Source organism: Scyliorhinus torazame, chromosome 5 (genome assembly GCF_047496885.1).
Source record: "Scyliorhinus torazame isolate Kashiwa2021f chromosome 5, sScyTor2.1, whole genome shotgun sequence".
NCBI classification, from domain to species: Eukaryota; Metazoa; Chordata; class Chondrichthyes; order Carcharhiniformes; family Scyliorhinidae; genus Scyliorhinus; species Scyliorhinus torazame.
The window spans coordinates 104,241,089-104,256,376 of NC_092711.1; the positions used below are offsets into that span (position 1 = coordinate 104,241,089).

A 15,288-nucleotide genomic window follows, 5' to 3' on the forward strand; every position below is an offset into this window, starting at 1 on the left:
TAAAGGAACAACTGAGGAACTTCTCTGTCCAATTTAATATTCACATAATATATTCAGAGACAGAATGACAGGAACTTGCAATCAGTTTGGAGATAACTCCGATATTTTCCATTCTTAAATATTTTGTCTTGAAAGATACCAAATGGGATGAAGCCAAATCTTTAAAAGGCAAATTCTTTGGTTCAAATCGCCACTGTGCTGTCAGTGGAAAGGGTTAACTTCTCTGCTCTCAAGGGTGTTGGAACAAACGTGCTCAAATGTGCACAACTGTGTTGACTTTACGTAACACCATTTTAAACTTTGTTTTCTCAATTCTTTTGGCAACTTTTTCTGCTTTGCCCAAATGTGTTTTCTCCTCTTTCTTCAGGCACTTTTCCAAATGACTCAAATAAAACTAAAGAAAAATAAAAGTAAAACGATCAGCTTTCACAGGTAACCAAAGCTTCAACCTTCTTAGACCAAAAAGACTTAAAGAGGTGGAGCTTCCAAAAGATTGTGAAACCCAATGCACAACGATAAGGCTGAAGTTTAACTTAAGAGAATCCAACTTTTCTCTGCCTTTTACAATTGTACAAATAAATTGCAATTCATACTTAAAGATTTACTTTCACTCAGTAATTATGATAAGAAGTCTTACAACATCAGGTTAAAGTCCAACAGGTTTGTTTCAAACACTAGCTTTCGAAGCGCAGCTCCTTCCTCAGGAAGAAGGAAGGAGCAGTGCTCCGAAAACTAGTGTTTGAAACAAACCTGTTGGACTTTAACCTGGTGTTGTCAGACTTCTTACTGAGCTCACCCCAGTCCAACGCCGGCATCTCCACATCACAGTAATTATGATGTGGAGATGCCGGCGTTGGACTGGGGTGAGCACAGTACGAAGTCTTACAACACCAGGTTAAAGTCCAACAGGTTTGTTTCGATGTCACTAGCTTTCGGAGCGCTGCTCCTTCCTCAGGTCCGGAGCACATCGAAACAAACCTGTTGGACTTTAACCTGGTGTTGTAAGACTTCTTACAGTAATTATGATACTTTTCTCAGCAGACTCCTTAGATAAAATCTCAATTGTTCACTTCTCTTGTAGCTGGTGTGTGGAGAAGATCATGTTCACTGTAGATCTGTCAGCACAGAAACCGCACTGTGCTTCTGGACACACTCAGTCTGCAAGTAGATGAATCTTGTAAACTTGACCCTCATGAAGGTCTTCCCAGTGATGCTAAGGAGTGAGACATCCCTGTAGTTGTTGCAATCTCCTCTGTCACTGCTGTTTTTATAGGTTATGATGATTTTAGCATCATACACATGGAATTGTTCCGACTTCCCAACAGAGGAGGTCATGAAGGTGTGACAGTCGATGGGATTTTGTGTTTGAGGAGTTCAGCTGGAATTCCATCCTTGCCGGGCAACTTTCTGCTTGCTCAGCAATCAATGGCCTTTTCCAGCTCAACCATGACAGGAAGCTGCAGGAGAGTCAGACAGCGACTGGGAGATGTCCGTCTGACGGAGCACAGCTGTCAGTCATGTTCAACCCAGCGGGACATCTGTTTACATCTGTCAGGATGTCACCATCTGGGATTTCAGGGAACAACTTTGGTGATGGTCAGACCCAGAGCCCTCTTCTTCCCAGCACACAGAGATTTCTGTTATCTTTTTAATATAAATTTAGAGTAACCACTTATTTTTTTCCAATTAAAGGGGCAATTTAGCATGGCCAATCCACCTAACCAGCACATCTTTGGGTTGTGGGTGTGAGACCCATGCAGACATGGAGAATGTGCAAACTCCACGCAGACAGTGACCTGGGGCCGGGATCGAACCCGGGTTCTCAGCGCCATAGGCGGCATTGCTAACCACTGAGCCACTGTGCAGCCCGAGATGTCCATTATCACAGGCCGTTTGGAGTTATTGACGTTGGCTGTCCAGTGTTTATTTGCACAATCTCTCCATGTTTTACACAACTGTCTTGACTACTTTCAAGTGATGCCTTGTTCTCGGTGTTGGGTTTATGTTGTACATCAGGTCGGCTTTGCTTTTTGCTTCAATGACATATGTCATCTCTGCTGAGGGGCTCTCAAACCAATCTGTGTTGTGGGTTCCACCTTTACCTTCGAATCCTGTAGGATCGTTACAGTGCAGAAGGAGGCCATTTGGCCCATCGAGTCTGCAGCGACCCTCTGAAAGAGCACTCAACCTCGGCCCACTCCCCCGCTCTATCCCCTAACCCTGGCTGCTGCTGCTGTGTCAGAAATGATTGAACACAGTGACTTCCAAGTTTCATCAATATCAATGTTGATTGATGAAGTTTTTATTGATGTGCCTGTGAAATATTTCACAGTTTAGTTTAATGCTCCTTGATAATGTCATTTCACAATGGACATGTTACTGTGAGGAATGTGAGAGTCAGTAACAATTGTCAGCAAGGATTAATCAGCACTTTCTAATTGGAGAGGTTAATCAGTGGAACCTTTCAAACTCTGAATTGTAGATTTTGTATCAAACGTCATTTAGGATGATCCTGTTAAAGAGTTCTTAAATGAAGGAGAATATCAGACAGTGTGCTTTGAAAATGGGACATCGCAGCCTTGAAAATTAGTGACATCTGAAAATATTAAACTGCAGCCAGTTCTATGGGTTGTTAACATCAGCAGAATCAAACCAGATATGGTCAGACCATCAATGCTGGATGTGATTAACAGCAGCATAAACAGTAAAATCCAATCCCTGCAGTCACTTGTCAACTTGCTGGTGTCGCAGCTCATATTGTGACTGAGTGAATCCCTTCCCACAGCGTCGATGGTCGGTCTCGGCCCTTTGTGAATTTGTTGGTGTGCACTGAAGGTGGATGATTTCCTGAGTGTCTTTCCAATGAAACTACAGCTGAATAGCTTCTCCAAAGTGTAACTTCACTGGTGTCTGAGCAGACTGGATGATTGAGTGAATCCCTTCCTGCACACTGAGCAGATAAACGGTCTCCCGGTGTGAACACGATTGTGTACACTGAGATTAGATAAAGACGTGAACCACTTTCCACAGGATATGGATATCTGAGGACTGAGTAAATGTGTTGGTGTAACATGAGTCTAGCTGACTGAGTAAATCCCTTCCCACACACAGAACAGGCGAACAGCCTCTTCTCAGCATGATATCGCTGGTGTAACATGAGGCCAGCTGATTGAGTAAATCCTTTCCCACACTCAGAGCAGGTGAATGGTCTCTCTGCTGTGTGAATACGCGGTGGGTTTCCAGCAGGCATCGATAATTGAATCCCTTCCCACAGTCCCCACATTTCCATGTCTTCATCATCCAGATGTCCTTGTATCTCTCCAGTTCGGACACCCAGTTGAAGCCTTGTCCATACAGAATACATGGATGTTTCCTCCTCCACACGAATGGTGCAGGCTGTGTATTTGGTTCAAGCACTTTGCGCAGTCAGTGTTCTGGAACTCAGATGTGCCTGTGTCTCTGTGCTTTCCCAATCACATTGCTGTTCGTACTGTTCTCCCACAGATAGAACAGACAAACATTTCTCAAATAGAACATAGAACATTTCTCCTTCACATTCAATGACCGTTGATTAACAGCTACTCATGAAGCCATTAACTCCGCCAAATGCTGTTGTAATATTTGGTTGAGTTTCCAGTCTTTGAATTCTCCCCTTTTAATCCCCTGTAAAAGGAGTTTACAAAATCCATCGCTGTCAGTACAAAATAGACATTTAAAAAAGTCAATTCTAGTTTCGCTGGAATGTTTGTTCAATTCTTGTTCCCCCAAAGCTGTAAATCCCAGTCCCACACACTCTCCCTGTGCTGAAATCCAAATCCATCTCACCATTTCTTTCCTCCACTCCCAGTTTTCTCGCTCCCTCTCCTCTGCCTGGGTTCAGTTCTCCAGCTCCTGTCTGCAGACTGACAATAAAACCAATGGGTCTTATTGGGGGGTTGGGGCCTCCAGCGGGTGTTTGTAAATCCTCCCCACCCACCTGCCAGGGTTTCCTTCGTTCCCAGAGATCAGAGTCTTCATTGATTTGAGTGCAAAGTGAACACTCTTATTTCTTGTCCTCCTCCCCCATCCTCTGATGTGAACCATCCTCCAGTGTCTGAAGCAGGATGGTGCCCGTTAACCTGGGCCTGTTCCCAGGTTGCGTTTTGTACTTTAACCTGGTGTAAGACTTCTTACTGCGCTCACCCCAGTCCAACGGTGGCGTCTCCACATAATGATTGTGAAGGGTTTGCTCCAGCTCACAATGCCCGGGGAGTGATTGACGGCTGCTCCGGACCAATAATGCGAGGGCTCGGGACTGGCGGACCGAGTGGGAGCGGCTGGTCCTCCAACCAATCGCAGTGAATGAGGGGCGGGGCTGAGTCAGGATCTCCCTCATTGACTGAGAATCTGCATCATTCTGAGTTCTTCCCATTGGCCGCGGGTTCCACAACCTCATTTCTTGCCGGACAGGTGTTGACCAATGGGAAGATTTGAGGACCGGATGGACTCGATCCTCCAGCCAATCAGACTGCGGGCTGTGTGTGAATTACGACTGAGTTTACGATTGAAATGTCTTCCTGAGTCAAACCTCGGAGTAAAACACTTTGTTTCCACTTCAGCGGACTTTTAAAAAAAATTCCATTGCCCGTTCTACAGAACTGTTACAAAAAGCAACAACAAACGTTAACCCTGTTTCTCTCGCCACATGTGGCACAGTCGGTACCACTGCTGCCTCACAGCGTCAGTGACCAGTGTTGAATTCCGGCCTCGGATGACTGTGTGGAGTTTGTGCATTCGCCCCGTGTCTGTGGGGGTTCCCTCCGGGTGCTCCAGTTTTCTCCCATGTGCAGGTTTGGTGGATTGACTATGCTAAATTGCCCCTTAGTGTCCAAAGATGAGATGGGTTTACGGGGCTAGGGGAAGGGAAGTGCACCTGGGTGCGGTGCTCTTTTGTGGGGTAGGTGCAAACCCGATGGGCTGAATGGCCTCCTTCTGCACTGTAGGGATTCTCTGATGCTGTCAGACCCGCTGGGTTAATGTCGCATTTACTGTTTTCAATCTACATTATACACATTTTTAATCCACTAATTATATTTATTGAACCACTGTACCATCAACTACTCGGAGCAGTGTGTTGATGTTTCAGCTACTTTGTAGGATTTTCGCTCTCACAGTCTGATGGGTCTGTCTGGGGGTATTTCCCTGGTACTGTCCATGTGTTTGGGTGTTTGTGTATTTTAGGGAACATGTAGAACTTGCTTCGTTCTGCCCGTTGTCCCCTCAGATATTCCCATCTGTTTTTGGTTAATGTGTCTGGGGTCTGAATTCTTCTAGTCTGTCTCCAATTCTCCTTCCTGTCTCGGGCATATGGGTCAAGGTAGCTTGGTGTTGTGATTCGTGTTGTTTACTTGTCTGTCTGTCTCCAGCAGGTATTGTTGTCTCTCGATAATGATTGTGCTGATACCCTTATCTTCTGGTCTGATGAACATATCCGTGTTGGATCCAAGCTCCCGGATTGTCTGTCTTTCTCTCCGGGTAAGATTCTGTTTGTCTCTTGTATTTCACTGTGACAGGGCAGAGACCCGATTGAAGGGATTCAAACATGGGAGTTCTGGGAAAGATGGGCAAGGATTTGGGAGGTGACAACATGTTCAAAGAGTTTGGAGAGGAGAGGGAGGTTGAAGATGGGGCAGTAATTTGTAAGGATGGCAGGGTCAAGGGTTTGTTTTATTGAGGGGGTGATGATGGCAGATTTGAAGGACAGAGGGACAGTAGCTGAAGAGAGAGAAATGTTGACAATATCCATGGACACAGGGTAGTTGGCTGATCAGTAGCTCAGTGGGAATAGCGTCGATGGAGCAGGAGCTGGGTCTCATGGACAACAGAAGAACATAGGAATTAGGAACAGGAGTAGGCCATCTGGCCCCTCGAGCCAGCTCCGCCATTTAATGAGATCATGGCTGATCTTTGTGGACTCAGCTCCACTCTCCGGCCCGTACACCATATCCCCGAATCCCTTTATTCTTTAGAAAGGCATCTATCTTTTTCTTAAAAATGTTTAAAGAAGGAGCCTCAACTGCTTCACTGGGCAAGGAATTCCAGAGATTCACAACCCTTTGGGTGAAGAAGTTCCTTCTACACTCCGACCTAAATCTACCTCCCCTTAGTTTGAGGCTATGCCCCCTAGTTCTGCTTTCCCCGACCAGAGGAAACAACCTGCCCGCATCTATCCTATCTATTCCCTTCAGAATTTTATATGTCTCAATAAGATCCCCCTGCATCCTTCTAAACTCCAATGAGTACAGTCCCAGTCTACTCAACCTCTCATCATAATCTAATCCCCTCAACTCTGGGATCAACCTAGTGAATCTCCTCTGCAATCCCTCCAGTGCCAATATGTCCTTTCTCAGGTAAGGAGACCAAAACTGAACACAATACTCCAGATGCGGCCTCACCAACACCCTATACAATTGCAGCATAACCTCACTAGTCTTGAACTCCATCCCTCTAGCAATGAAAGACAAAACTCGATTAGCCTTCTTAATCACCTGTTGCACCTGCACACCAACTTTTTGCGACTCCCAGGTCCCTCTGCACAGCAGCATGTTTTAACATCTTACCGTTTAAATAATAATCCATTCTGCTGTTATTCCTCCCAAAATGGATAGCCTCACACTTGGCAACATTGAATTCCATCTGCCAGACCCTAGCCCATTCACCTAACCTATCGAAATCCTTCTGCAGACTTCCGGTATCCTCTGCCCTTTTTGCTTTACCACTCATCTTAGTGTCGTCTGCAAACTTTGACACATTGCACTTGGTCCCCAACTCCAAATCATCTATGTAAATTGTGAACAACTGCGGGCCCAACACTGATCCTTGAGGGACCCCACTAGTTACAGGTTGCCAACCAGAGAAACACCCATTTATTCCCACTCTCTGCTTTCTGTTAGTTAACCAACAAGATGAGCTCTGAGAGGGCACGAGGGGAGATGGGAGAGAAACTCGAGAAAGATGTGGGTTCAAGCTCGGGAAAGGATGAAATTTAGAGACAGTTTGGGCCGGTGGGCTCGTGGAAGGGAGGGAAGCAGCAGAGGCAGCTGATCGGATTTACTCAATCTCAGTCACAAAGAAGCTCCACAAGCTCCTTACACTTCTTGTTGGAGGTGAGGATGGAAGAGACAGGGGAGAGCGAGAGTACTTCAAAAGGAACTAACTTGTGTCAAAGATATTGAAATGTTTCAAGACTGCGTATTTAACACAAATCTAATTTATTTGACTTTTAGCAAATATATTAGCCCCTGTAAATGGGCTGGAGTTTGTTATCAGCAGAAAGAGACCCAAATGAACACGGTTCAGTCCTGAATGTGAGGAACAGTAAAATCCAATCACTGCGGTTACTTGTGGCCTCGTTGGTGTCTCAGCAGGTGGGATGACTGAGTGAATCCCTTCCCACAGAGGGAGCAGGTGAATGGCCTCTCCCCAGTGTGCATTCGCTGGTGCTTCAGCAGGTTGGATGACTGAGTAAATGCCTTCCCACACTTGGAGCAGGTGAATGGTCTCTCCCCACTGTGACTGTGTCGATGAATTTCCAGCTTGGATGGGGAAGTGAATCCTTTCCCACAGTCCGCACATTTCCACGGTTTCTCCTCAGTGTGACTGCATTTGTGTCTCGTGAGGTCTGATGATCGACTGAATCCTCGTCCACACACACAACACGTGTACGGTTTCTCCCCACTGTGACCAATGCTTTTTTCGTCCATGATCAATGATATTCAGCAACGATAAATTGAGGACTCTGTCAGATCCTGATGTGACGCTTGGTTTGCGTTTCCGGACTTTGAACCCTCCCCTTCGAACACCTTGTAAAACTGATTGAAAACAGAAAATAGGGAGTGAGAGAGAACCCACAAAAACACAAAGGCAGGTTGTGAAATTGAGCTGAATGAATCTGGTCATTTGTGGGGAAAAAGTGACCGTGAAAACTGCTGGATTGTCATAAAAACCCAACTGTCCTCTTTGGGAGGAGAGAGAAAGAGGTGAAGAGGGATTTTGTACATCTACAAGACATACTAAGAGAGTAGTTGGCAAAACAACTTCGATCTTGAGCTTCATAAACAGTAACATTGATACCAAAACTATACTTCTGGTGGCACAGTGGTTAGCACTGCTGCCTCACAGCGCCAGGGACCCGGGTTCAATTCCGGCCTTGCTAAGTGTGGAGTTTGCACTTTATCCCCGTGTCTGCGTGGGTTTCCACCCGGTGCTCAGGTTTCCTCCAACAGTCCAAAGAAGGGCACCTTAGGTGGACTGGCCTTGATAAATTGCCCCTTAGTGTCCAGGAATGTGCAGGTTAGGTGGGGCTATGGGGTTACAGGGACAGGGTAGGAGTGTGGGCCTAGGCAGGGTGCCCTTTCAGAGAATCACTGCAGACTCGATGGGCCGAATGGCCTCCTTCTGCACTGCAGGAATTCTATGGTTCTAATTCTATGCTATGAATCTTTCTAAAGCTCTGGTCACCACTCTTCAGGAAGAATGTGAAGGTTCTTGGAGAAGGTGCAGAGGAGATTTACCAGAATGGTTCCAGCAAAGGAGGTTGAGGGGAGATTTGATTCAGGGACACAAGATTATGCCAGATTTCCATCGGGTGGACAAAGAAACTCTGTTTCCATTCACTGATCGTACAAGCAGTCGGGACACAGATTTAAAGCTTTGGGTAAAACCTGGATTGAACAATACAAGATCCTGAGGGGTTTTGACAGGGTGGATGTGGAGAGGATGTTTCCTCTTGTGGGAGAATCTGGAACAAGGGGGTCACTGTTGCAAAGTGAGGGGTCACCCATTTCAGATGGGGATAAGGATTTTGTTTTCTCTTGAGGGTTGCAAGACTGGGGGTGGCACAGTGCTTAGCACAGCTGCCTCATGTCGCCAAGGACCCGGGTTCGATCCCGGCCCCGGGTCACTGTCTGTGTGGAGTTTGCACACACCCACAAATCCAAATTAATGGCAGCACGGTAGCAGTGTGGATAGCACAATTGCTTCACAGCTCCAGGGTCCCAGGTTCGATTCTGGCTTGGGTCACTGTCTGTGCGGAGTCAGCACATCCTCCCAGTGTGTGCGTGGGTTTCCTCCGGGTGCTCCGGTTTCCTCCCACAGTCCAAAGATGTGCAGGTTAGGTGGATTGGCCATGATAAATTGCCCTTGGTGTCCAAAATTGCCCTTAGTGTTGGGTTGGGTTATGGGGATAGGGTGGAGGTGTTGATCTTGGGTAGGGTGCTTTTTCCAAGAGCCGGTGCAGACTTGATGGGCCAAATGGCCTCCTTCTGCACTGTAAATTCTATGATCTATCAAAGATGTGCAGGGTAGGTAGATTGGCCATGCTAAAATTGCCCCTTAATTGCAAAAAATGAATTGGGCTCTCTAAATTTATGTTAAAAAAAACAGGGCGAGAGAGTAGATTCAGTAAGGATGTTCCCAATAGTGCGTGTGTCCAGAAATAGGGGTCACAGTCTGAGGATACGGGGTAGACCATTTTGGATAGAGATGAGGAGAAATGTCTTCACCCAGAGAGTGGTGAGCCTGTGGAATTCGTCGCCACAGGAACTAATTAAGGCCAAAACATTGCATGTTTTCAAGAAGTAGTTAGATACAGCACTTAGGGTGAAGGGGACCAAAGGATATGGGGGGAAAGCAGGATTAGGCTATTGAGCCTAATCAGCTCTGATCGTAATGAATGGTGGAGCAGGCTCGAAGGGCCAAATGGTCGCCGCCTAATCAGCTCTGACCAATGGATGGTGGAGCAGGCTCGAAGGGCCAAATGGTCTCCTCCTGCTCCTATTTTCTACGTTGCTCCGTATCTCTGCATGTAAATGGTCCAGGAGGTATGAGGAAGAATGTTTTTACACAGCCAGTGGCAATGACCTTAAACTTGCTGCCGATGACGGAGTTTGGAAATAGACACAATAAATGATTTTTTTTTTTTTAATTGGATAGAAACCTGAGAGAAATAAAGCTGTGAGGATCCAGTTAATAATAATAATATTTATTAGTGTCACAAGTAGGCTTACATTAACACTGCAATGAAATTACTGTGAAAATCCCCAGGTCGTCACACTCCGGCTCCTGTTCGGGTGCACTGAGCGAGAATTCAGAATGTCCAATTCACCTAACAAGCACGTCTTTCGGGGCTTGTGGGAGGAAATTGGAGGCAATTTGGCGTGGTCAATCCACCTAACCTGCACATCTTCAGGTTGTGAGGGCGAAACCGACGCAAACATGGGGAGAATCTGCAAATTCCACACGGACTGTCACCCAGAGCCGGGCTCGGCCCTGTGAGGCAGCAGTGCTAACCACTGACGTGCTGCCAGCTGACTGAATTTTTTGTCTAATCTCGCCTTGTAATTTAACCCCAGGGGGTTCAGATATCACTCGGGTAAATCTGTGCTACGCTCCCTCCGAGGCCATTCTATCCTTCCTCTGGTTTGTTGTCCAGAACTGAACACAGTTCTCCAGATTTGGTCTAACCAGGGTTTGTGAATCTCGGGGCTTTTCCAGTCACACTGAGACCTGAAATCTTCACTCACAGACAGAACAGACAAACCTTTTACCTTCCACACCCAGATGCTGCTGATATTCAGGTACTAATGAATCGAGTGATTCTGTCAGACCGCGATGTAACGTTTGGTTTGTGTTTCCCGTCTGTTAAACCTCCACTTCCAGTATCCTGTAAATTTACAGAAACCTCACTGTCAGTTTAGGATCGAAATTCACAACATTCTCTCCTCACCAACTTTGATTAAATGTATTCCTGGAGGTTTAATCACATGACCTGCCCCCCATCCTCCAGCCATTAATCGGTCAACACATCCATCCTTGTGACACTCTGCCTTCCTCGGCCAATTGGGAAGCAAAAGGACTCATTACCTTACAGGACAGTGTTTGACTAGGGCAGCATGGTGGTGCAGTGGTTAGCACTGCTGTCTCACGGCACCGAGATCACAGGTTCGATCCCGGCTCTCGGTCACTGTCTGTGTGGAGTTGGCACATTCTCCCCGTGTTTGCGTGGGTTTCACCCCCACAACCCAAAGATGTGCAGGGTAGGTGGATTGGCCACGCTAAATTGCCCCTTAATTGGAAAAAATGAATTGGGCACTCTTAATTTATTTTTTAAAAGGACAGTGATTGACTGTCAGTCAATCAACCTTCATCCCATTTTCAATATTTTTATATCCACTGAAGAGAAATGTTCAAAAATCTTTTTTACTGTCCGAATGATTTTCCAGAGACCCAAAATTAATATTTTTACTGTCCTAATCATGTTCCAGAGTCACAAAAATATTTTTGACTTTCCCAATGATTTTCCAGACACCCAGACATGAATCTCACCAAGGCAGAAGGTAAAATTTTAATTCATTGAAAGTTTACTGATGACCATGAAACGATTGTCGATTGTTGCAAAGATCCATCTGGTTCACTCCTGTCCTTCAGTGAAGGAAATCTTCTATCCTTACCTGGTCTGGCCTACATGTGACTCCAGTTCCACAGTCAGCTGGTTGACTCTTAAAATGCTCTCTGAGATGCACTCAGTTCAAGGGCAATTAGTGCTGGGCAGTGAATGCTGGCCCAGCCAGCGACACCCACATCCCGTGAATGAATAGAAAAGAAAACTGCTGTCCTCACCTGGTCTGGCCGACACGATTCCAAACCACAGCAATGTGGTTGACTCTTTAAATGCCCTCCGAGATGGCCGAGCAAGCCACTCAGTTCTCGGGAAATTAGGGATGTGCAATAAATGTTGGCCCAGCCAGTGACTCCCACAAATGATTAAAATAAAATCCTGGAGACTCCAGTCAGTCAATCCGGAAGATTTGGCATCCGGTCCAGGCTCGCAGCGCATAATAATAATAATCACTTATTGTCACAAGTAAGCTTCAATGAAGTTCCTGTGAAAAGCCCCTAGTCGCCACATTCCGGCACGTGTTCGGAGAGGCTGGAACGGGCATTGAACCCACGCTGCTGGTCTTGTTCTGCATTGCAAGCCAGCTGTCTTAGCCCACTGTGCTAAGCCAGCCACTTCCCTGCGGCACCTTGTCCTCTGTAAAGATGGCGGCCGGTAACCCGGGCCTGTCACCGCTCAGCTCTCACTCTGTTCGGTGCTGTTTCAGACGGGACCGTTAACATTTTCCTCGGGAGTTGAAGCCTCCACGGGGTATTTATGAAGCCTCCCGGCTCACTCCGCAGCTTCTATCACTCCCCGGCCACCCACCGGCTCCAATCCTGAAAGTCGCTCGATTGTTTCTTTCCCGCTCCTCGCATCGTCAGCGACAATCTGAACTGCGCCTGCACTGGACACAGCCCGAACAGCGCATGCTCCAGTCACAGCCGGACTCTGCGCATGTGCGAGGAGCTTCTGTCATGTGGATAGAGCACATTCTCAGCTGCTACTCATGTTGGGTAATAAACCCACCATTGAAATGGATATTTTTGATATAAATTATGCTTTGCAAACTGACTCTGCTTACACACAAAGGTCGATAACTCCAGGTCCCGATAACCCGAATGGTGCTGTCAGAATTCAATATGAGGATTGGTTTTGAGTTTCCCGTCTTCGAATCCCTTTCTAAGCCCCTGTGAAAGAAGTTTACAAAGGCATCACTGTCAGTCCAGTCATGAAATTCAGGAAAGGCAAACTTTCTCCTGGTTTGAGTTTGCTGTGTGTAAATCCTCCCCTACAAATCCCCTGTAAAAGGAGTTTCCAAAATTAATCACGGTCAGTCCAGGATAGAAATTCACAACATTGTCCCCTCCTGCTCCCTGGTCCAGGATGACCGCTCATGCCCCCCGCTGCACACTGACCCTCTTGTCATCAGCAGTGATTTGAGGGTGGTGTCTACTCATGGTTGTGAGTTTCTACCTGGGTCTTCATGTGGCTGAACAGAGCCGCATAGCTTTGGACACATGGGGCAGAATGTCTGATAAGACAGTGAAATCTGGAGAGCAGGATTGTCTTCCTTTTCTTTCCATCTCCGCCACCACTTTGCCTCATCAATAAGACATTGGGACTCAAAGACTAATCCAGTTTGATGGACAAGTTGTCTCCATTCTGAACAATGGGGAACAAGCTCCTCCCACTCATTGTAACATCGCCCCCGACAAAGAGACAAATGCGCATGCGCCCTGATGCACATTAAACAACGTACGAAGTCTGACAACACCAGGTTAAAGTCCAACAGGTTTGTTTCGATGTCACTAGCTTTCGGAGGGCTGCTCCTTCCTCAGGTGAATGAAGAGGTCTGTTCCAGAAACACACATATACACAAATTCAAAGATGCCAAACAATGCTAGGAATGCGAGCATTAGCAGGTGATTAAATCTTTACAGATCCAGAGATGGGGTAACCCCAGGTTAAAGCGGTGTGAATTGTATCAAGCCAGGACAGTTGGTAGGAGTTCGCAGGCCAGATGGTGGGGGATGAATGTAATGTGACATGAATCCCAGGTCCCGGTTGAGGCCGCACTCATGTGTGCGGAACTTGGCTATAAGTTTCTGCTCGGCGATTCTGCGTTGTCGCGGGTCCTGAAGGCCGCCTTGGAGAACGCTTACCCGGAGATCAGAGGCTGAATGCCCTTGACTGCTGAAGTGTTCCCCGACTGGAAGGGAACATTCCTGCCTGGTGATTGTTGCGCGATGTCCATTCATTCGTTGTCGCAGCGTCTGCATGGTCTCGCCAATGTACCACGCTTCGGGACATCCTTTCCTGCAACGTATGAGGTAGACAACGTTGGCCGAGTCGCACGAGTATGTATCGCGTACCTGGTGGGTGGTGTTCTCACGTGTAATAGTGGTATCCATGTCGATGATCTGGCACGTCTTGCAGAGATTGCCATGACAGGGTTGTGTGGTGTCGTGGTCACTGTTCTGAAGACTGGGTAGTTTGCTGCACACAATGGTTCGTTTGAGGTTGCGCGGTTGTTTGAAGGCAAGTAGTGGGGGTGTGGGGATGACCTTGGCAAGATGTTCATCGTCATCAATGACGTGTTGAAGGCTGTGAAGAAGATGACGTAGTTTCTCCGCTCCGGGGAAGTACTGGACGACGAAGGGTATTCTGTCGGTTGTGTCCCATATTTGTCTTCTGAGGAGGTCGGTCCGGTTTTTCGCTGTGGCGCGTTGGAACTGTCGATCGATGAGTCGAGTGCCATATCCCGTTCGTACGAGGGCATCTTTCAACGTCTGTAGATGTCTGTTACGCTCCTCCTCGTCTGAGCAGATCCTGTGTACACGGAGCGCTTGTCCATAGGGGATGGCTTCTTTAATGTGTTTAGGGTGGAAGCTGGAGAAGTGGAGCATCATGAGGTTATCCGTGGGTTTGCGGTAAAGCGAAGTGCTGAGGTGACCGTCCTTGATGGAGACGAGTGTGTCCAAGAATGCAACTGATTTTGGAGAGTAGTCCATGGTGAGTCTGATGGTTGGATGGAACTTATTAATGTCATCGTGTAGTCGTTTCAGTGATTCTTCGCCGTGGGTCCACATTAAACAAAGCTGGCGGCCATTAACCCGAGCCAAACATGAGGAGCTGCAGCCCCGCTTGGTGCAAATGGGGTCCCAGAAACTTTTTCCCGAAGATTGCAGCTTGCAACAGCTTTACACAACGTTTCTGCCCACCCCCGAGATCTCTCGCTCCCTCCATATTGTTAAACGCCTCGCACCAATTTCGGATTTAAGGAGGCTCTCTTCTCCTTCGCCATGACCCACACTGCGCATGCTTCAATCACAGCCCCGCCCCTCATTCACTCCGATTGGTTGGAGGACCTGCCGCTCCCGGTCGGTCCTCCAGTCCTGCACCTCCTCCTCCTATTGGTCTGGAGCCGCCCTCAATCACCTGGCATTGTGATGGTTCCAGATGGTGAGAGCGGCCACAGGCTCAGGCTGACTCGCTGATTGTCCAATAATAACAGTGAGAGTCTCAGTGGGACAATCAGACAATAATAGTGGAGATGGGGCCTAGAGGATAAGCAGCAAAGGATTCACTCACTTTGAGAGTAACAAACACAGTGTCTGTTCCAATAATAAGAATCAGGCTGCAATGTGTGAGTGAACACATCATTGGATCCAATGTAGAATCATAGAATCTCCTCAGTACAGAAGGAGGCCATTCGTCCCATTGAGTCTGCAGCAACCCTCTGAAAGAGCATCCTACCTTGGCGAATTCCCCACCCTATCCCCACAACCCCTCCCAGTGACAATTTAACACAGCCAATCCATCTAACCTGCACATCTGTGGACTGTAGGAGGAAACCAGAGCATCCGGAG

General features: G+C 47.2%; 2 protein-coding genes across 10 annotated transcripts in view; one reads left to right on the top strand and one right to left on the bottom strand.

The window, feature by feature from the left end:
• LOC140419308 (uncharacterized) overlaps positions 1–15,288 on the bottom strand; it is a 17,230-nt gene continuing 1,942 nt past the window's right edge. The window contains exons 1-3 of one of the 8 annotated variants that reach the window (XM_072503146.1): positions 12,501–14,667; positions 10,587–10,702; positions 1–394 (exon numbers count right to left, since the gene is read on the bottom strand). In XM_072503146.1, coding sequence (XP_072359247.1) covers positions 13,384–14,508 — 1,125 coding nt within the window. In that variant the 5' untranslated portion in view covers positions 14,509–14,667 and the 3' untranslated portion in view covers positions 1–394; positions 10,587–10,702; positions 12,501–13,383. Of the gene's footprint in view, positions 395–7,233; positions 7,851–10,579; positions 10,703–12,500; positions 14,668–15,288 lie in introns of those variants that run through there. The other 7 variants (XM_072503149.1, XM_072503151.1, XM_072503147.1 and 4 more) reach the window with 7 other exon arrangements.
• Positions 5,366–15,288, top strand: part of LOC140419306 (uncharacterized) — a 24,678-nt gene continuing 14,755 nt past the window's right edge. The window contains exon 1 of one of the 2 annotated variants that reach the window (XR_011945684.1): positions 5,366–5,514. The gene's annotated coding sequence lies outside the window, so the exon portion shown is untranslated. The remainder of the gene's footprint in view (positions 5,515–15,288) is intronic. The other variant, XM_072503144.1, reaches the window with a different exon arrangement.